The following is a 20744-nucleotide window of genomic DNA, read 5'->3' as shown; positions in this document are numbered from 1 at the left end:
AGAGAGAGATCACAAGCAGACAGAGAGGCAGGCAGAGAGAGAGGAGGAAGCAGGCTCCCCACTGAGCAGAGAACCTGATGTGGGGCTCGATTCCAGGACCCTGAGATCATGACCTGAGCCGAAGGCAGAGGCTTTGACCCACTGGGCCACCCAGGCGAACCTATATTGATAGAGTTCTAAAACAGAATTTAAAAATTTCCAGCGGAGGAAAGGACTCCCAAATGCAAAAGTTGCTACACACGTGGTAATGGAGCCACGGAATAGTGATATTAGGGAGTGGCACTCTTGGACGAAGGCAACCACTCAGCCATGCTCAGACACTGAAGGAAGACAGGGAAGCAGGAAGTTGAGCCCTGGGGCAGAGGCAAGGTCTGGAGGCCAAGGGTCCTGGACTGTTCCCGAGAGCCCCTGGAGAACAAGCTGGCCAGATGTGCCCAGCAGGCACTGGGTGAGTAGGGGCAGAGTCTGGGAGTGTCGCAGAAATACCGTAGCTGAGAGGGACCAGATTAGGTATTAGCAGGAAAGGGATCTAGAAGGGAGCACAGATGAACCTTGCTGCTTGACTAATGGGGAGGAGCACGGTGCCTGCTCTCTGAGGGACTGTGAACGAGATGGGAATGACAGCATGGTGGTGGGAAAGGGGCTCAGGGGGCTGTGGGGTGGATGCCTAGGGCAGCCTATAGACTTTTGAATGTCTGGACTGAAGCTAGAGATTCAGGGTCACAGTCTGTAAAGGAAACCACGGAAGTACTTGTGAAAGAGAAGAGTGCCTAGTGTAGAACCCAGCCACTCACCCAATCACCTGTGACCCACTCATTCACCCATCAGCCCATCAACCCATCTCCCCACCCATCTACCCCTCAAGCCAGCCTATGTTGGAGGGGTGGGTGAGGCAGGAATGAGAGGTGAGGCCGATCTGAGGAAACAGTCTCAGGGCATGGGACCACGAGGGCCCCTCATCTAATACATAGCGAGGCGTCCACTAGAAGCACTAAGAAAAATCCCAGCGTGTTGAGGCCAAAACAGGGTATCAAGCGGAAGCTGACGAGTTTGCCGAGGGCTATGTTCCAGCTGGAAGGTGGAGGACCCAGCAGGAGTCCTGGCTTTGCCCCTCACCGGTCATGTACCACCCACCACGCCTCTGAGGCCCCAGGAGCTCAGGGGCCCACACGTTCCTGCTGGACCTTAGACACGCTGTCACTCAACAGCCAGCATGTGGCCGACTCGGGCTTTGGCAAGGCCACCCAGTCTGGAAGAATGCTCTGTCTGTTCTCCTGGAAGGGCTCTAGAGCATGCCGATGTCTGTTGGCATCCACACGTACCCAGAGCATCAAGGGTCAGGCTCCTTCGTCCTGAGCAGGGCTTGAGGACCCCACATTTGGGGATGCCCGTATTGCGCTACACGGAGGTAAAAACCCCCTCAGACCAGCCCAGTCTTGCCAGATACCTTTTCTGCTCCCACTTCCCCCGGGCCTTCAAGCAGCCTGGCCAGTCCGCAGGTGGGAAGCCCCCAGGCACCAACCTGGGACTTTGTTAGATGCCCGGGAGAATGTGCCAGGACGTGGCCTTGGACAAAGCCCTGGAACTGCTCCCCTTCCCTGGCCGGAGGCAGGTTCAGGTCTGGCCTCTGCAAGTGGGCTCTGCTCAGGGTCTCGGCCCATCCCAGGCTGTGCTCTTCAGCCCGCCCGCTACTGAGACTGCCCCTGGGGCACCGTGCCTAACTTCGGAAGGTTGGACGTCACAGAGTTCCCGTTCCTCGTGGCACAATGCGCAAGGTCACTCCATTGTGGAACCACAGACGCCAGCACAGAAGGTGCGCTGACCCCATGGAGGACTCGGTCGGGTGCAGTCATAAAGGAGCCCTCACACCAGGGGCATCTGGGTGGCTCAGTGGGTGGAGCGTCTGACTCTTGGTTCCAGCTCAGGTGGGTCTCAGGACATGCAACTGGACCTCGCACCGGGCTCGCCACTCAGCGAGGAGTCTGCTTCCCCTCTCCCTCTCTGTCTGTTCCCCTTCCCATCAAAATAAATAAATCTTCAAAAATAAAAAATATATATATGTGAAACTTCACGCTCGGACAGGCGCTCACAAAGATGTCAGTGCGCTCAGTACACCCCACAGGGATATCACCAACTCAACCAGCCCTTGGAGGAATGGGCCCGTTGTCAAGGACTGGGACTTGCATGGGGGCAGGCTAAGTCGGTGACCTCAAAAAGCCAGCCTGGGCTGGACTTGTGAAACAGTAAAACTCACTGACCGCCTCAGCTTGCTCCTTCTGAAAATCCTTGATGTGACAAATCAGTGCTGTCAAAGTGACTGTTGATCTCGCTGGTAACCCTGACGGTGGTACCCAGACCACCCACCCCTCCTCCCCGTGTGGGCAGGTGCAGACTTGCAATCCTGCTGTAACGTAGTGGATGACGCCCTGCCACGAGGCTTGAGAACATTCTCTCTCTGTCTCTGATGAAGAGGATGCCTGTGGCCAAACTCTTAATAAACTTCTGGGAAGAGGAGGGTATTCAGAGTCCCGCCTGGGCAGAAGCCCAGTGGACAGGTGCTGCGAGAAGAGGTGAGCAGGGATAGGGCTGCCCCAGGCCAGGGAGGCCAGCCTGGGCTGGGTGGGCCTCACCAGGACAGACCCCTGTGTGCGGCCCTCAAATGCTGATGTGGGAGTATGTCAGAAAACAAAAGTCCTGCTCCTAGGGAGCTCACGCTCGGCAGGGAGTCCAACATGTAAACGGTGGCTCCAAGGGCCAGGCTGGAGTCCCCACGCAGCCTGGGAGGCTTTCAGAGCTGGGCCTGGAGATGGCAGCTGGAGCCACCTGCCCTCCTAGCCCTCCACCACCTGAGCCCTCAGTCCAGGCTCCCTCTGCCTCCAGGCTTTCTGTGCTGAGGGTCCCCACCTGAGTGTCCCCTCTCCTCCTTCGACTTCCACCCAGCAGCCCTGGCAGAAAGGCCCCCTGAGCACGTTCCACCCCACCATGTTCATCATGCTCGACTCCGAGGCCCCTCCCACATCCCAGCCCACTCCTCCCCCAACACCCACGCCCCCCATGCAGGCCGACCACTGCCTTATGACTTGGAGGATGGCACACCATGTCTCCATCAGGACTGTGGCAGGTTCCCAGTGCTCACAGATCTGCCCAGGCCAAGACGGGTGACCGCATAGAGCGAACATGTGACCAGCCGAGTTGGGATGCAGCCTCCAGGGCCTATACGCCCACGTTGAGGAGCATGGTCCCCAAGGCCTTCATGTGGGATCTACGCGAAAGCAGCCCTCATGCCCGTTCACTGGGAAAGATTCTCTTGTCCCTAGGGGCCCTGGGAGACTGTTCCTGCCGTTCGCTCGGCCATGCCTCGCAGTGAGGCCGCCCCTGGTCCTGCACTCTGGGCCCATTTATGGAGAAAGCATCCAGGGCGTATCAGGCCTGCCTCACCGTGTGGACCAGAGCACCTGTTGCCACATCTCACCCTGACAGCGCTCCTCTGGGCCAAAGGGAACCCACAGATTTTGTGTCCCTATCCCATTTTCAGACAGAGAAACTAAGGTCCAAAGAAGGGCAGAGAAGACGGGGTCACTCCATGGCTGGCCAGGAGAACCCAAATCTCAAGCCACTGCAGAGTCTGCCCTCCTTACAGCCTGGGTCAGCCTCGCCCAGCACAACCCAGGCCCGAAAGGGCCCGCGGCGCCCGGCAGGCTGCTGGGAAGCAGGCGCTGCTCTCCATCCCCCGGGGATGCCGGGGAGTGGGGGTCTTCCTTCCTCCCCAAGAGGGGCCAGACCTGCAGAGCCATCGGCAGCCAGACTCCAGCCCACGTTGCCAGACCAGCGACCTCCTCCGTACGTCAGAGTACCCAGTCCACCCTGCGCCTGGAGCTCAGTTGTGTCGCCTGTGTGTGTGTCTGAGAGAGAGTGTGTGTGTGAGCTTCTGTGTAACACAGCAGGTGAGTATCATGTTACCTGTGCTCTGGCAGCGCGGGCCCTGTGGGTGCCCCAAGTCTGCACGCCCACGGGGGAACTGAAGATTAACCCTAGGTCTTATGTCTTTGCTCCTTTAAATAGGGTATGTTAAGGTCAGTGAACACAGAGGAGCCCGGTGGCCTGCAGCTCCCCCTGTCTGGCCTGCAGCTGGGAGCAGACACATTCCTGGAAGCGCTGGCCGCTCTGGCCCAGAGCCCGAGGGAGCCCCAGCTGATTAGTCACTGCCCTCTGACCTCTCCGGTTAACCCTTCCTAAACCAGACCCTTGCCCCAGCCCTGCTGCCTTAGCCATGACGGCTGTCTCCGCCTGGGGCTCAGGCTGCAGGCCTGTGTATTCGTGCACAGGACTTGGGGGTGTCTTTCTTCCTGGCGGTGGTGTGAGGGACACGTCTACTGGGTGTCCATGTTTGCGGTCAAGAAGTCAGCACCTGGGCCCGGCCCTGTCCTGTGTGTGCAGCTTTGGGAGCTGCTGCGTGTGCTTTGGAGACTCTACACATCTGTGGCTGGCTTTCGGGGGCCTGCCTGAGCACTCACAGACCAGCCCATCTGTCCCGGCCTGCCTTCCCGCCCTCCGGCCCTGACAGTCACCCTGGATGAGCTCAGCCATACGGAGGCGGAGGGGCCGGCCAGTGCGCACCTGCGAGCTCAGGAGCACACACTGCTTCACTCCCAGCCTCGCCTCTGGAACCCTCTCCTGGGGTTCCACACCGGTGCTCAGTAAATGATGGACTGGTGAGGGAATGCATAAGAAGGGGCTCAAAGGGGCACAGTCTGGGGATGGGGGTAAGCAGGCCCTCCAGGGCGGGAGGGAGGCTTCTGGCGGGAGGGCCGGTTGTGGACGGGGTCAGAGAGCTCCAGAAGGGGCGGTCAAGGCTGGCCGAGCCTGGGTTGGGGGCAGCAGGGTCTACGGACTGCCCCCGCGCTCCCCGGGGACGTCTCGGGTCACCGTCTGCACCGCCCGGGCCCGCGCCGCCCCGCGGGTTATTTACGACCCCCCTCCCCCTCCCCCTCCCTGGCGGCGGCGACGGCGGCGGCAGCAGCAGCGGCGGCGGCGGCTGCGGCTCCGGCCTCGGCCCAGCGGCAAAGGGCCCCCAGCGGGGGGACCGCGAGCAGCGATGCCGCCGAGGCCGTTGAGGGAGCCAGGGGCGGGGCCTCTGAGGGCCAGAGGAGGGGCTTTAGCCGCTGATCCCACCGGTGTTCCCCAAAGCGCCACCAGACCTGAAGTCCAGGCTGGAGGAGATTCTAGAGCCAAAATTCCGTCCTTCTGACCTCTGGCTCCAGTCAGAAGTGCAGAGGAGCGCGCGGGCCACCAGACGCCGGCCGGGACACAGGTGGACAGGAGCGAGAAAGTGAGCGGATCCTCGTGGAAGGCGTATAATGTCCAGGACTCAGGATGCCTGATCCCTGTGGGAAAGAGGCTCTGGTCCCGTGAGCAGGAGGGGAACAGTCAGGGGTGGGGGGCGGGGTGAACTGATTAGCCCAAGTCCAGGAAGGGGGTCTCCTGAGAGTCATGGAGTGGCCCTCGGAGGAGAAGGGGTCCTGCAGGGAGCGTTTAACCCACTCATGGTCTCAGGAAGGCCCACCCCCCGCCCCCCGGGAGGGGTGGAGCCGGCGAGTAGCATGGAAGCCGGCGTGAGCCCGTGGGTTTAGCCTGGCGCCTCACCAGCAGGACCCCGCTTCGGAAAGCCAGAGTTGGGGCCTTCTTTGGCCCTCCTTCACCGCTGTGGGCCTGTTCAGGATGAAAGAGGCCAGGGGTGAGCCAGGGGCGGTCCTGCAGAAGGGGAGGGAGGCCCCCTCCACAGACGACATGGTACCTTGTCAGATCTAGAGATGAACTTCCCTAGCCTTCCCTTCCCAAGCCTCAGTTTAAAGGTCAGGGGTTAGGAGGCCTAAGGGTCGTGAACAGGTGCAGCGAACATGAGAAGAACTGAGTGGAGGGGACCGCCTTTCAAAAGCAGCCTCAGGGCTGCAGGCAGCTGGTCGCCTCCCACTGAGCCCTGGTAACCTCTCCAAACCCTGTCGACCACAGATTAGCACGATGGCTCCTCCCTGGGCCTTGGCTCTGGGGCAGGAACAGCCTCCTGCGTCCATGAGACAGGGCGCCGGCACACCCGAGAGCAAGGCATGGGCCACAGAAGCTGAGTGTGCACCCGGGTCAGGCACGCACGGGAGTCCATTTGTCCATAGGACAAACTAACTAGGGTCACTCACATTCACGCCCATGCCCATACCTGGCCCCTGAAAGCCCAGCAGGCAGATGTGCCAAGAGCAGAGCAGAAGGGGACATAGAGGGTTGTGGGCTCCCAGACTTGTTCCCAGTCTCAGCACAGACCCTGCTCTCCTAGCGGGTCTGGGGGCTGGCTGGTGCCCCACCTGAGTCTCAGCACGGGAAAGCAGAGCAGTGGCCAGTGGTCAGGCTCACACCCAGCTGATGCTGGTGCCTGGTAGGAGGTGAGTGATGGTGGTGTGTTCCCTCACTTCCATCCCTCCCTTGCACAAGGCGTGCATGCGAGCATGCCTGGGAGCCGGCTCAGCCCCCAGGGCCTGGTCAGACAGATGCCCACACGAATGCATCTCAGAGGGGTGGAGGTGGGGGTCTCGGTGCTGGGATGGGATCTGAGGCTACTCTCTAGCTTGCTCAGAATAACGCCTCTGGGAAAAACAAACCTATCTCATCAGCTTTCCGTAGGTTTCTGTTTCTCTTCCTGACACTTCTACCGCAAGGCTGACATGCCCGCATGCAGGGAGCTGGGGGCTCAACACCAAAGAACAAGCCTCCCTGGTTCCAGGACTGGGCCAAGGCTGACCTGCTTCCTCGACTACGAAGCGGATATGGGTGTAGAGGGCTCCTCTTCCCCAGACTGGCTCATACTAGGGAACAGAAACGTGCTCAAGGGCGTGATCTCACGGTCATCGGCCCCCCTTCCTCCCCAATCCCTCCATCCCTCACCCACCTTCCTGCCCCACGGCATGGCTCACGTGTGTTTGTCCTGGAGTCAGAGAGCCCGGATTTAAAACCGCTCATTACGTGACCTCTCTATGTCTCACCTTCCTCATCTATAAAGTGAGAACGACGAGAAGAAGTCGTCCTGCGATGACCCAGGGAACTCAGCCACGTCAAGGGCAGAGTAACTGACAGACTCGCGGTTGGTCGCAGAACCGGAAGCCTCCCGACACACACGTGCCAACCCTGCCGATGCAGGGGCCCCCCACGCCCGACACTGCTGCCCACCCCACCCCCCGCCCCCCGCCGCTGTGAAAACCCTCCCTCCCAGAACCCGGCCCGCGGGCCGCTCCCGGTCACAGAGCCCTCCTCCGCCTCCGGCCTCCGCCCCCTCCGCACGTGTAGTCCGGGCCTCCCGCGGCGCCCAGTGACTCCCTCGACAGTGGTGCGGCCGGTGCGCGCAGCTCCTCGCTAGGATACTCCCCATCCCACACCCTCGCCCACTCGGGGACAGGGCAGGGGTGCAGCCCCGCCCCGCTGCCCCGCCGCCAGCCGTGGGCGCCCAGTCGGCCGTCACGCACCCCCTGCTGGAGCCCGCGCCCGCCCGCCCGCCGCGCCGGGGCCGTTTAAATGGGCCAAGTTGTGGCGGCGGCGGCGGAGGCGGCGGCGGCGGCGGGAGTCTCCCAAGTCCCTGCCCGGCGGGCGCGCGCCAGTGTACGCGGGTGCGCGGCTGGGGCGGCGGAGCGGCGGGCGGGCGGGGCGGGGACCTGGGACCCCCGGGCGGGGCGGGGCTCAGGGCCGGAGACTTCTGGACTCCACTGCCCGGCTGGGCCCTGCGGGCTGACCAGCGAGCCGCGCGCGCGCGCGCGCGGGGTCGCCCCAGGGGGCGCGGGCGCAGGTGGCCCGGCGCGCTGTGGAGCCCTGGGGCCCCGGAGCTGAGGCGGGTCGATAGGGGATCGATAGCAGCTCCGGCGGCACCATGTCTCGGGCGGCCAAGGCCCCGCCGGCCGGCCGAGAAGCGGTCGGAGGTGGCCCGGCGGACGGCGCGGCTGCAGGTGCCGGGGCGCAGTAGCGGGTGCGGCGGGCGCGCGGCCGGGAGGCCCCTGGGCCCCCAGCCCCCGAGACCCAACTCCGGCCCGGGCCCCAACAAGTTGCGCCGGCGGCGGAGAGCCGGGCTGCGGGGCCATCGGCCCGCCATGCCGGCGGTCAAGAAGGAGCTCCCAGGCCGCGAAGACCTGGCCCTGGCTCTGGCCACCTTCCATCCGACCCTGGCCGCACTGCCGCTGCCGCCGCTCCCAGGCTACCTGACACCGCTGCCCGCGGCGGCCGCCCTGCCCCCGGCCGCCTCGCTCCCCGCCGCGACCGCCGGCTACGAGGCGCTGCTGGCTCCCCCGCTCCGCTCCCCGCGCGCCTACCTGAGCCTGCACGAGGCCGCCCCGCACCTGCACCTGCCCCGGGACCCTCTGGCCCTCGAGCGCTTCTCGTCCTCCGCGGCCGCGGCGCCGGATTTCCAGCCGCTTCTGGACAACGGCGAGCCGTGCATCGAGGTGGAGTGCGGCGCCAACCGCGCGCTGCTCTACGTGCGCAAACTCTGCCAAGGCAGCAAGGGTCCGTCCATCCGCCACCGCGGGGAGTGGCTCACACCCAACGAGTTCCAGTTCGTCAGCGGCCGGGAGACGGCCAAGGACTGGAAGCGCAGCATCCGCCACAAAGGTGCGGCCGCGGGGCGGGCGCGGGGGCGCAGGCCGCTACGGTCCCTCCCCGCGGCTCCCCAAGGACCCTTGGGTCCGGACCCCCTCGTTCTGCCACCCGGGAGGCCATCTCCGCCCAGAGAGGGCGCTGCGACTCTGGGGCGGCCGCAGGGACACTCCCCCCCCTCCCCGCCCCCCGCCCCCCGCCCAGCGCGGTCGCCTCGGTGGACCCGAGCAGAGCGCCCTCGGCCTCCGCCGTTACCCCAGCTCCCGCCGCGGTGCTCTGGGCTCCCGGCGGCGCGCGAGCCGGCCCCTCCTCCCACTCGGAAGGTCTTTGCGGGATTCCTGAGCTTTGCGGCCCGGGGGAAGTTGACGGGAACTCGGGAGCCTGCGGGAGGCCGGCTGGGCGGGACTCAACTTCCCTCCGGGGTCCGGGAGCCACCAGGTTCTAGCGGGAGCGGAGGAGCACGCAGGCGGCCCGGTGCGGGTGCGAGCGGCTGGACGGAAGGGGAAGGTGTAGGGGTGTCGCAGGCAGGTGGGGGCGGCGGGGGCGCGCGGCGGGGCGGGGGCGGGGGCGCGCGCGGAGCTGGAGCGCGGCTGGGCTGCGAGCAGCCTGCTTGCGGGAGATTCGCGAGTCTGGCTCCGAGGGCGCGATGTGCGGGCGCCCGAGCAGGCAAGCGGGGGAAACTCAGTGAGCGCCAGGGGCGGGGGTGGCGATGGGGGTCGTTCGAAAGTTAGGGACCCAGTCCCGCTGGGCTTTTGAGTTCGCGGCTCTGCTGTGGCCGCCCTCTTCCCCCTGCGGGCTCAGGCACAGCCCAGGACCCCGCGGCGCCGCTCCCCTGCGCGCAGGCTCGACCTTCCCCGGCCGCGTTCCCAGTTTCCCCGGACCGGCTTGGAGAGGGCAGAGCGCGGGAGGAGGGACGCAGGGGGCGGGAAGGAGGCCGCCCTCGGTCAGGGGAGGGCGCTTGCCCGGATTTTGAGTTTCTAGGCTCTGCAGATCCTCGCGGCGTCCGCGAGGGTGGGGTGGGCGGCAGGTCCGCAGGCCCAGGTAGCGGGTTCGGAAGTTGGACGTTCATACACGTGCCAGGAGGGGGAACCGGCTTGCAGCTTAGCGCGCCCGGAAATTGCGCCCGCGTGCGCCGGCCTCCCCTGTGCCCCAGCGCTGCCCTCTCATCGGTCCTGCCTTGGCTCTCCTCCCAGGAAAAAGTCTGAAGACGCTTATGTCCAAAGGGATTCTGCAGGTTCACCCTCCGATCTGCGACTGTCCAGGCTGCCGAATATCCTCCCCGGTGGTGAGATGTGGGAGAAAAGTTGGGGCTTTGGGGGTCTTCCTTCTCCCCTGTGGAGCTTGTGCCCATTTTCTACGATCCAGAGTCCTAACCTCAGCCCTGCCGGTGTGCAGGAGTGAGCCCCCCAAGGGCAAATAGGGAGACTTTGCTTTGGGTGGGAATCCTGGAGGAGCCCACTCGTTAGATGCAGGGTCTGATTGCTGCCTATCTTGGAGCCTCTCCTTGGGAGCCTTGGAGCTGCTTCTCCCGAGGTCCTGGGGACAGTCTAGGCTGTAAAAGTCTCCTCCCTGGACAGTGCCATCCAAGTGTGGCCTAGGGACCCTGCCCTGTCACAGGTCTTTGTGGGGTGGGGGGTTGTCATTGTGTCAGCTGGCCCAGCTTGGGAGAGGGGCTGATCCTAAGGTAACACTTGTCCTGGGATATGACACTGTTGGCGGGCCTGGGTGTGCATTCTGGGGTGGTCACAGCTTGGATGTGGTTAACATGGGTTAACATCTGGGATGCTGAGAGCTGGAACCCTGCTGGGCAAAGCCCTGGATATCCAGGAGAGTCTGAGTGAGGGTACAACCCAGATGGGGGCAGAATCTGAGCAGTGTGGGCCTTCGGTGGCAAGAACTGGAGATGGAGGCTGATACGGGACCCCGAACCCGGTGTAGATGTGTATCGACCCCCTCTTCGGCCTAGGGGAGCAGCAGAGATTGGGGTTCTGGGCCTGCCCCAGAAGCACTGTCACCCACACCCCATGCCCTCCAGGTAGCTATAGTTGGAGGATTGGTCTGAAGAAGAAATTGCGTCTCGAGAGGAACCAATTTGAGCTGCTAGGGGAGAGCCAGTTAGGGCCCCGGCTCCTGGTGGTGGCTGGCATTGTGCTGCCCTTCCTGACCCCATCAGCAGCACCCTCACACAGAAAGGGGTGAGAAAGGGCCCAAGACACCCGCTTGGGATTCTTTACTTTGGACTGCAAGTAGGAAGGATGAAGGGACGCTTTGGTTTCCTCGTGGACCCTGGAGGCGGGTAACCTGGGCAGACTGGAAGCCCCAGACACCAGATCAGACACACAAGGGGGTTACAGCCGTGCCTCGGTGTGTACCCACCCCACACACCTTGCCATGGGCTTGTCACCGGAGTATGTACGTACAGGCAGCCCACCTCCTACCCACTGGCACGGTACCTGCCAGGGGCAAAACGCCAATCTCCCTCCACTTAACCCACCTTTTCAAGCAGCTGGTACTGGAGAAGAGTCTTCTGGGCACCCTCAAGGGTAGCCTGGGGCTTCTGTTCGGACTGGAGGGGCCCAGCCTGTCTCAACCCACCCCCTCCAGAGGTCTTTCAGAGGAGTGTTGGTTCAGGTGGCCTGAGCCCAGTTTCAACTTCCCCAGGACGCTGCTTGGACTGGGGAGGGGTGGAGAGTTCAGGCAGCGATGAGGCCACAGCCTCGGACTGCCTGCGGGTCCGGGGCTCCCAGGTCCCTGCCCTGTATGAGGGATGCCACAGACCTGGGCCTGCCTCTCCTGAACCGGATCCCGTCCAGGCCCATCCCTGTACCCCTCACTTAGGAAGGAGCTCCACAGCCCCTCTTGACTTTCCAGCCCCCACAATAGAGATTGTCTTCCTCCATCCCCCACAGCCAGGCCCAGAGGTACGTACACTCCTCATGGTCACAGACACCCCGGGGACACAGTGGAGGTGTGCATATGATGCAGGGGTCACAGCCAGGCAGTGTGGCTTTCCTGTGCCCACCCTTGCATTCTGGGGAGCCTGTGCTTTCAAATCTATGTGCTGCTGCGCAGGGATGAGGGGTTGAGGTTCTGGGTGTGCGTGGGAGGAAAGTTTGCTCCCTGTCCTTGATCAGGGTCGGGGCTGCCCATCCTGGTCCGTCTTCCTCAGCTTCCCTCCCACAGGAGCGCCTCCAAGAGCCACCCCAGGCCAGCATAGGTGGTCTGCCTCATCCCAAGTGGCAGGCTTACTGCTATCATTTTCCTCTCCTCCTCGTTGTCTTACAGATGAGAAGCAGAGGGAAATACACTTCCTTTTTTTCTGAAGACAGTAGTTTAATTAAAACAGAAAGGCAGGAGAGAAGGTCCTGGCGCTTGGACCACAACAGGCTAGAGAAGGGCAGAGCCGAGTGGGACTTCCCAGCTGTGCACACTTCGGACAGGGCAGAATGTTAAAAACATTCCCCTTGGAGCCCGCTGGCTGGCACAGAGGGGCGCGGGGACCAGGCAGGCCGTTCTGCTTGCAGCTCTGCCCACTCTCTCCATTGTTGTTAGAGCGCAGGGCCCAGTCCAGGGTCTCCGAAGGGGCCACGAAGCAGCCATTTCATCTTCCAGGCCAACCCTCAGACTCCATTGCCCCACCCCACCCCACCTGACCCCAGTGCCATCCGGTGTATCTCACTGAGCATTGCAGAGAGGAACACAGAGGGTGTCCCAAGTGGATTCACGAGGGCAAGTATGGGGGACACTGTGGCTCGGAGAGTCTGGAGGGGGGACCTGGAGAGGGGGTAATCGCGGTCCTCCGACCCAGCGAAGAGAGAAGACTAGGGCTCCCTGGCCCTCTTGGGAACACCGCCCAAATCTGGAGCTGGGGTGGGCTCGGTCTGAAAAGAGAAACCCTTCTTTATTCTGGAGAGCAGGACTGTAATGGCCGCACAGCTGTCCTTTAGGTCCAGGATGACATTGGTCCAGGGTGAAGCGAAACCCTCCTTCACACTTTCCTCCCCGGGCTCATGGGTATGGTTGTCCTGGCAACAGGAAAGAGAGTGTCCGTGGGTCCCCAGGTGACCGAAAAGATGAGAAAGAATTAGATGGTCCCAAGGTCCTGCCACCTCCGTGAAACAGCAACCCCTTATTAAAGAAGAAAGTTTCCTGCACACCAGAAAATAATCAATGACTCCTCCTCGTCCTTTGGGGCAGCAGGGCCCAAAGACCCTGGAGGCAGCTGCGGTGTATGGTGACCTTGTCTGGTGTGTGCACGTGCACTGAGCAGGGACAGGCTCGGTGGGGAGCGCCCCCCCGTGTCTGTGCACAGGGCCTGCCTTCCTGCTCTGACCCCAGCACACAGCACACGCGTCAGCTCCACATACTCACGACTTGTGGCTGGGGAGGGAAGAGGTGGGTGTCGTGGAAGAAACCAAGTTGCTGTTTCTGACCCAGAAGGTGGGCTCCCTCGGGGCCCAAGGGGCAAAGGGTCTAGGCTGGGAAGGGCTCCCCAGCAAGTGACCTGTGAGCCCCAGGCCTGCCTGCAGTTTGCAAGGGGTCAGCAGGATCAGGCCCCAGACTCGGGCTTCAAACCAGCCCTGGAGCCACTGCATAGCACTAGCAGAGCAGAAAAAGGACTTGGCATTTGTTGGGGGTTCAGGCGGGAGCTGTTCGGGATTGTTCCCCAGACACAAGCACACGGAGGCAGCTGCACGTTGAACATGTGGCAGAACGCAGATGTACTGTGTTGGGCAAACGTGGCCCCTTGGGGCTCCCTGGAGCCAGGGAAAGCAGGGGTCTGCCTCCAAGTGGGCATCCCCGCGCTCAGGCTGATAGCCTGAGGGAGGGAGGGAGGGAGCCAGGCTGGAGTGCAGAGTCTGGACACAGAAGAGTCATGAGGAGCCTGGCCAGGGCCTACAGCCCTCACTCCGCCCCCCTGCCGGCACGGGGGGGGTGGGGGGGCAGACCCAGGCCTCACCTCTCTGCTCTTGTCTTCGCCTCTGGCCACGGGGACTCCGTGGACCCTTGGGCCTGGCCGGCAGGCCAGAAGCCCTGTAGCAGGGCCCGCTGTGGTGCCTCTTTGATCTGAGCGGCTGCTCGGAGGGCTTCTGTGGCCTGCGCCTGCCCGAGGGGTGGGCCTGGAGTGCGAGGCTCCCAGCAGCTTGAGGGCCCTGGCTCAGCCTAACCTTCCTCTCTTCCCTCCGTGCCCAGAACCGGGGGCGGCTGGCGGACAAGAGGACAGCTGCCCTCCCCGCTGCACGGGTCCTAAAGAAGGAGCTGACCCCCAGCTTCTCACCCAGTGATGGTGACAGCGATGGGAGTGGCCCAGCCTGTGGGCGGCGGCCAGGCTTGAAACAGGAGGACACCCCACATGTCCGGATCATGAAGAGAAGGTACCTTTACCAGGGACCAGGGTGGGGAGGGCACAGGGACTCTGGCTGGAACATCTCTGGGTGGCTGAAGGCCAGGCCAGGCCAGGGTGAGGGCCTTTTGCCCCGGGGACAGGGCTCGAGTTTAGCTTGTCATGTCTCGGTATCTGCCGAAGCTGAGAGAGCCTGAACCCTGGATGCCAGGAGGCCGTGGCGAGAACCCACCCTGCCCCCACCTGGAGGGAGGGGGTCGATGTGGCTCCATGCGGGGAGGGGAGGGGGCTCTAGGAAGGGCCAGGGCTCCAGAAGGAGGGTCAGGGAGACCCAGGAAGGGAGGGCCTGGCACCACCACAGCCAGGCAGAGAGAAAGGATCTGAGCAGCCCCTCCCCCAGAAGCAGCCCCTAAAACTCACGTGCTCATTCTTCTTGGCAGGCAGTGGCCCTCCTGGCTCTCCGCTGTCCCTTCCAGGCTCCCACGGTCTCCTCCCCTGGCAGAGACGCCTCCCTCTGCCCACTCACCTCTTCATCCCACCACCTACCTGTTCTCTGTCCGTTCACTTGTCTGTCCTTCCAACACGTTACTCACCCCCGAGTTTCTAGGCTTTTTCTCTTCCCACCTAGTCTCTGAACATGTTCCAATTTCTCCTGCCCTAAAACAACCCTCCCTAACCCCACACCCCCGCTTCCCAGCCCTCATACCCACGCTTGCTAGGCAACACACCCACACAGTCTTCAGCTGCCGTCCCTCAGCCGGAGGGTCTTTCCGGGAACAGTGCTGTGGGTGAGGGGACAGGCCCAGGGCAGAGCTGTGTCCCTACTTGACCTCTCGTGCCGGCAACCCTCCCACCTACAGTGTGAGGCAGGAGGCCCACTAGTAGCAGCTGGGACCCAGGAAGCCACGCCCACTGGGGGGCTGCCCCAGGACCATTGCTGCCCGTAGCAGCCCTGGGCCTTGCTCTCTGACCGGTCCAGCCTGGTGGAGCTGCTCCAGCCACACGGAATTTGGTTCAGTTGGTGGCTGATGGGCGGGAGAGGCTGCGGCCCTCACCCAGAGCCCAGTGTGGCCACTCTTCTGGGTTCGCTGCCCCAGGACGGAGAGCTGTGGCAGCCTCAAGGCTGTCCTCCCAATTCCTTTGTCTGGTGAGACCAGGAGTCAGCTCCTGCCCCATGGTTCTGTCCTGGCAGCAGCCACCGGCTGGTGGAGCTGGTACCAGATGGCAGTATAGACAGATCCAAGCCAGCCCAGCTCCCTGGGGGCCAGCACTCTGGGTCGGATGAGGGCTATGCCATCCACACGTCCTGCTATTCAGGTACCTGACCCTGGAGGCCAGTCTGATCCTCTGTTTCTCTCCTTGCAGAGTCCACACCCACTGGGACGTGAACATCTCCTTCCGAGAGACGTCCTGCAGGTAGGGGCCGGGTCGGGCCAGGCTGACCCCCACGCACTGTGCGTGGGCTGGACGGCGTCTTGTCGCTCCCCTGAGCCTGCTTCTAAATCTCTCCAGCCACCGTCCCCTCCTCCCCTCCATACTCTGTGCTCTGTCTGTCTGTTGTTGCCCGGGCCCTGACAGCAGTGAAGTGCAGGTTCTGGGCACCGCCTGCCTGCACAGGATTGGCCATTTAAGTCAGTCAGCCCAAAGAGAACGCCATGACCTCTCCCTCCCCTCCTCCCAAAGACCCACCAGGGGACGAGAATGGTGATGTGTGCACGGGGTCTCCTAGGTGCAGAGACATTCAGTAGGGACAGAGTTTGTCTGCGAAGATGTGGAGGAACAAGGGAAGGGGATGTGGGGGGGTGGGGGGGCAGGTCCGGCCCCATCGAATGCTAAAGGACTTCGGGAGCCGAGCCTATGGGACGGGGTGCGCCCGAACTTCTTGAGCAGCGGGCGACAGAGTGTGTGTTTCCATGGGGCCCTTCTGGAGACCCGGCCCGGGAGGTTGGAGGTTTGCTCTAGGCGGCTGCGGTTCGGGCTGCGGCAGCATGGAGGGCAGGGGACTGCGAACCCAAGGAGATAAAAATGAGGGGACCTGAAGAGGAGGTTGGGGGGGCATTGGGGAGACCCAAGTTCTAGATTCCAAACGAGCCAAAGATGGTCAGTCTGTGGGTAGAGCCCCGGCTGTGGCTTCCGGTCTGTGGGGTCAAGTCTTAACCACAGGGAGGGCAGAGGAGGGGCCCAACCAAGGAGGCAGCGGGCACCCAGCACAGGCCTGGTTTCCTCAGCCAAAACTGAGGGTCCAGGCCCCCAAGGTGGGAACTTGTCCTCCCCACTCCCAGCCTGGCTTGTGCCATATGTATTATTATATACATCTCTGAAAATATCTGAGTCCTAGAGCCCAATTACAACAAAAACATCTTTAAACTTATTTCCACCTCGTTTTGAAGTTGCCTGCTCAACTGATCATTTTCATGAACAGTGATGGACACTGATGACATTTTATGAGAGTTTTGCTTGGGAAGCTACAGGATGAACGTGTCAGTGAAGCTTCTAGCGAACCCCAGGAAGGCCCCTCCAGTCCTACGATGACCCTTCCTGCCTCCTGAGCACCCCCCAGCCTTGTAAAGTGAGAGAAGGTCCCAGGAGTCCAGACGGAGGGGCCCCTGGGAAGGAGCCAAGTCCAAGGGTGCGGGGGCCCCTTCAGTCCCGCACAGGCCTTAGGGATGGCTGGGGTGCTTTTCTGGAGTTTACCAGAGAGGAGACTGTAGTTTGGGGGCAGGTCATCCAGCCTGTTTTCTCCCCACCTGTGGAGGGGGCACCTCAACGTTGGGCCAAGGACGGCTGCAGCCGGCAGACAGCCCGGCCCCTCCTGGCCTCTCCGTCCTTCCTTCCTCTCTAGTCTCCTGTCTGTCCTCTAGCCCCGTCCATTTATCTCTCTGCTATGCCCATCCTGTCTGTCTCTGCGTCCATCCACTCAGCAGTGCCCGTCTGTTCATCCGTCATCATGTTTCACCCTATTTGTCCCTCTCCCTCCATCCGTCAGTCTTCATCCGTCTGTCCCTCCTCCGTCTGTCCATGAGGTCCATCCATTGGCCCAGTGGCCAGCTCAGAGCTCCTGCTTCAGCGCCTGAGCACCCCCGGCCGCTGGCAGAGACGTGGCCCCTGCCCTCCTGAGGCCCCTGCGCCGGCTGGGATATGGGCAAACACGGAACAGTACGACAGTCAGCTGAGGGAGCCTGGAGGAGGCCAGGATGCCCCTCAGGGGGAGAGGGGCCAGAGGGGCCAGACCCTTCTCCCTCAACCTTCTGGCACACAGCCTCCTCCATGCAGCCCCTTCTGTCACTCGGGCTCTCCCCGTCACCTTCGGATACACAGCCCCACCCTGTGCTGCCACAGAGAGCCTCCCGGGCTTGGTCCCCCACGCACAGCCGGGGGCAGACAGTGTTTCTACAGCTGCAGGAGCCTCAGACTTGGGACGCCAAATGCAGAGTTTATGTGTTTTCAGCCTGGTGTTTCTTTGTAGTTCTTTATATAGAACCTGGCATAATTTGTTCACTGAGTGGCCAGAACGTGTGTCCCAGAGGCAGGCCAGGCTGTCTTGGGGCCCGTGGGGCGAACCCCCAAGGCGGAGAGCAGGGGTGTGGTGAGTGACGGTGTCCTGATTCCCACCAGGCCTCACCTCCGTGTTGCCACGCCACCACCCAAGTGCCTGGCTGGCCGATGAGTGACAGAGCTGATGGTCAGCGTGGGGGCGGCGAGGTAGGGGGTGCCGGCCCAGGTCCCTGTGTTGGTACTGGACGAGGGGTTCATGGGGAACAAACTGATGGGACCTCTCCTCACCTCCTGTCTTGGGGAGTTGATCCACTTCCTGTGGGAGTCCTGGGGACACCAGAATTGGATCCCCTCACAGGAGATCTCGGAGGCAGCGTCCAGCCACCCCCGACCCCTCCCTAGTGCTGAGGATAGCACTTCTCTCCTCAACACCCTCGCATTGATGAGGATGATAGAGGGATGAGAATTGCTGCCAATTAATCCCATAAAGTACTCACTCCCACCCCACCTGCCCTCCTCCTTGCATGGGGGGGTGCCTTCTCTCCTGGGAGAGGGGGTGGGGGTGGGGAGCGGACCCGCATCTGGGTCTCCCAGAAGGCTCTAGAGCCCAGCCCTGGAGTCTTTGGGGCTGAAACTGATCTGCTTAGGGGCCAGCCTGGATTAGCCTGCTCCAACCACCCAGGCCAGGGGGGCTGGGGGCTATTTAATGAGGTTTAGGGTCGGTTCCCAGGTCATTCCGTGGAGGCCCCCTTGCAGCGGCCCAGCTGGAAGGCTGCCCTATGACAGGTGGGCCGGGGAGCAAGGGGACGGGGGAGGGTGCAGTGCCAGAGCCATCCCTGCCCCCCGTCTCTTCTGTCTTGACTTCTGCTGCTCCGGGCTGCCTCTGTTCTGTGGCAGGTGCCCCTTCTCTAGGCCAAGAGCCCCAGCGGCAGACGGAGCAGGGGCTGGTCCCCCACACAGTCCACTGACATTTGCTTGCTCTGCCCTTTCCCTGGGACTCTGTGGTGTAACCTTGAGCCGCTCGAGCCGAAAGAGGAACGAGGGAACCAAAGAGTTAAGCACACGTCTGTTCCAGGCCCGCACATGCCTGGTGGCGGAGGCTCTTAGCTGGGAGCCTCCAGGAGAGGGAGAGCCCCGAGCACACCAGGGTTGCGTGTCCGCGTGCGCGCGTGGGCGCATGCTCCCGTGGCCCTTGCGTGAGTGTGTGTGTGTCCCCGCGTGTGCTCACATCTCACTGGCTGCAGGGCTGTGGTCGGAACCTCGGTTTCCGCGTTTGAAGAAAGAGAGGGTCCGTGGGCGGCTGCCCACCTTCCTTGAAAGAGCGCGTGCGACTTCCTTGATGAAGCGGCTGGCCCTGGAGGAAATGCCAGAGGCACGTGTGACAGTGGCGTCCTCTCCCGTCGCGGCTCCTCATGAGCAGACACCCCCTCGTCGGGTGACTGCCGCGGTTCACTGTCGGGCGAGCGTGGCAAGACCGAGCTGGGCTGCTGGGCCCGGCACACGCCCTCCCTGGGAGCTGTGGTGGGGCCTGAGCGGAGGGCCCCGTGCCGGGCGGACACCTGGCAGGTCCTGGTCCTGGGTGGGACCTGCCTCGGTCACACCCACCAGATGTCTCCCCCGGGACCCGCGGTGCGGACGCCCGCGTGTGCTGCCGCAGACCACACGGGGTGCGCGCTTCCAGACTGTCCTCCGGCCCTGCGCGGGCCCATGCTCGAGCTCAGTCAGGCGCGTGTCGGGCCCCCACAGCCTTCTGGGGTCTCACCTTCCCTGTCTTGCTCCACCGCAGCCGGGACAGCGACCTGCCCGCCCTCATATCCAGCGTCCATCGCAGCCGCCACCTCGTTATGCCCGAGCACCAGAGCCGCTGTGAATTCCGAAGAGCTGGCGTGGAGCTGGGCCTGGGGGCCGCAGGTGAGGACGGGGGCAGAGGCCGCGGCTGCCTGGGCTGCTGCGGCTGAGCCCAAGGACAGCCTGCCCTGCCATCCTCTCGGCGTCTCTACTCAGCAGCTCCGGATGCCGCCGCCCCCAGCAGCCTTGGCTGGCAGCCAGGGAGGCCGGCTGTCCCCTGGGGCTCCATGGGATGGTAATTGCGTTAATCCAGGCCAGCCAGGCAGACAGGAGGCCAAGGCAGCGGTCCCACCGCGGCTACTTCTGGGGTGGGCTTGAAGGGGTCAAGGCCACTGCCACCCCTTTCCCGCAGGAGCAGAAGTGGGGAGGACAGTCAGGGACATGCGGGCCTCCCACAGGCTCAGAAATGCACCTCCTGAATGGCTCAGTTGAGGGCAGGGACATGCTCTGTGTGCATGAGAGTGCCCACCGGCCCCACAGAGCACAGGCTCCTAGAGGAAAGGGGACCATGGCCCAAGAGACGGGGGGCTGCCACCTGGACCTCTCAGGGGTGGGGCAGGAGAGTGCTGGCCCAGGAGCTCCCGTGGTCATCTCAGGGGGTCATCTTGGAAGGACGGCTCCTGGAGGCAGCAGGAGCTCGGGACAAGAGGGCAGCTGGGGGACCCAGGCCCTCCCCAGAGGAGCAGGCCGGAGGAGACTTGGCTGTGTGGCTTTGCTGCAGAGAGTGGGGCACGGCTGCGCTTGGACTGTCACGGGAGCAGGCAGGGGTCCCTTGCAGCCCTATGGCCCCGGGGCAGGGAAGTCTCCAGCAGTGGCTCCCAGAAAAGCTGGGCAGGAGATGGTCATCGCCAGTAGTGCCCCCAGGCGCACCTGTGTCTGGGAAGGCCTTTGTGGGGTGGGTGTGAGGGGGCTGCTGAGGCGGCTGAGCAGGCAGCTGATAAAATCTAATTGCCCCATCGATCGGCTGGAGCCTCGGGAGCCCCACAGTGATTGAGACATTCTGAGCCAGGAGGCCCTCCCCCTGCTGCCCGCACACAGGGAGACCTCGCGGTACACGGGCACGAGTGTGCAGGCGTGCAAGCAGGCACGTGTGCCCTGCTCCCTGCCGGGGCTGTGTGCTCGGGGCCATGGTGTGGCCCAGGCACCCAGGGCACACTCTGTGTCTGGGTTTCCCCCTCTCATTTATGCTGCAGTGCAGGGCGGGCGCGCAGGCACGCCAGGGGTCACAGATGCTCTGCGTGAACTGTCACGTGTGTGCACCGTGTCTCCTTGGGGCTGTCGTCCCCCACTGGCTTCTACTTGCTCCTGTCGGCCCTCAGGTGGGGACATTTGCCTGCCGTCACCTCTTCTTGCTTCCCCAGGAGCCACCCGTTAGTCCCTATTCCCCCAGGAATGGACCCTGGACAGGAAGGGCCATGCAGGACTGTGAGGGGCT

The 20744-nt window shown here is 63.1% G+C and overlaps 1 protein-coding gene across 2 annotated transcripts in view; it reads left to right on the top strand.

Annotated features, from left to right (window-relative positions):
- Positions 1-8120: 8120 nt before the first annotated feature.
- SAMD11 (sterile alpha motif domain containing 11) overlaps positions 8121-20744 on the top strand; it is a gene marked incomplete at its 5' end in the record, with an annotated part of 21696 nt that continues 9072 nt past the window's right edge. The window contains 5 exons of one of the 2 annotated variants that reach the window (XM_080802400.1): positions 8121-8637; positions 9816-9907; positions 13816-13997; positions 15332-15382; positions 19248-19372. In XM_080802400.1, coding sequence (XP_080658526.1) covers positions 8121-8637; positions 9816-9907; positions 13816-13997; positions 15332-15382; positions 19248-19372 — 967 coding nt within the window. Of the gene's footprint in view, positions 8638-9815; positions 9908-13815; positions 13998-15331; positions 15383-19247; positions 19373-20744 lie in introns of those variants that run through there. The other variant, XM_080802401.1, reaches the window with a different exon arrangement.

This window comes from Martes martes, assembly GCF_963455335.1.
Source record: "Martes martes genome assembly, chromosome: 4".
Taxonomy (NCBI): Eukaryota; Metazoa; Chordata; class Mammalia; order Carnivora; family Mustelidae; genus Martes; species Martes martes.
The sequence above is the reverse complement of the archived record's forward strand: the minus strand, read 5'-3'. Positions and strand labels throughout refer to the sequence as shown.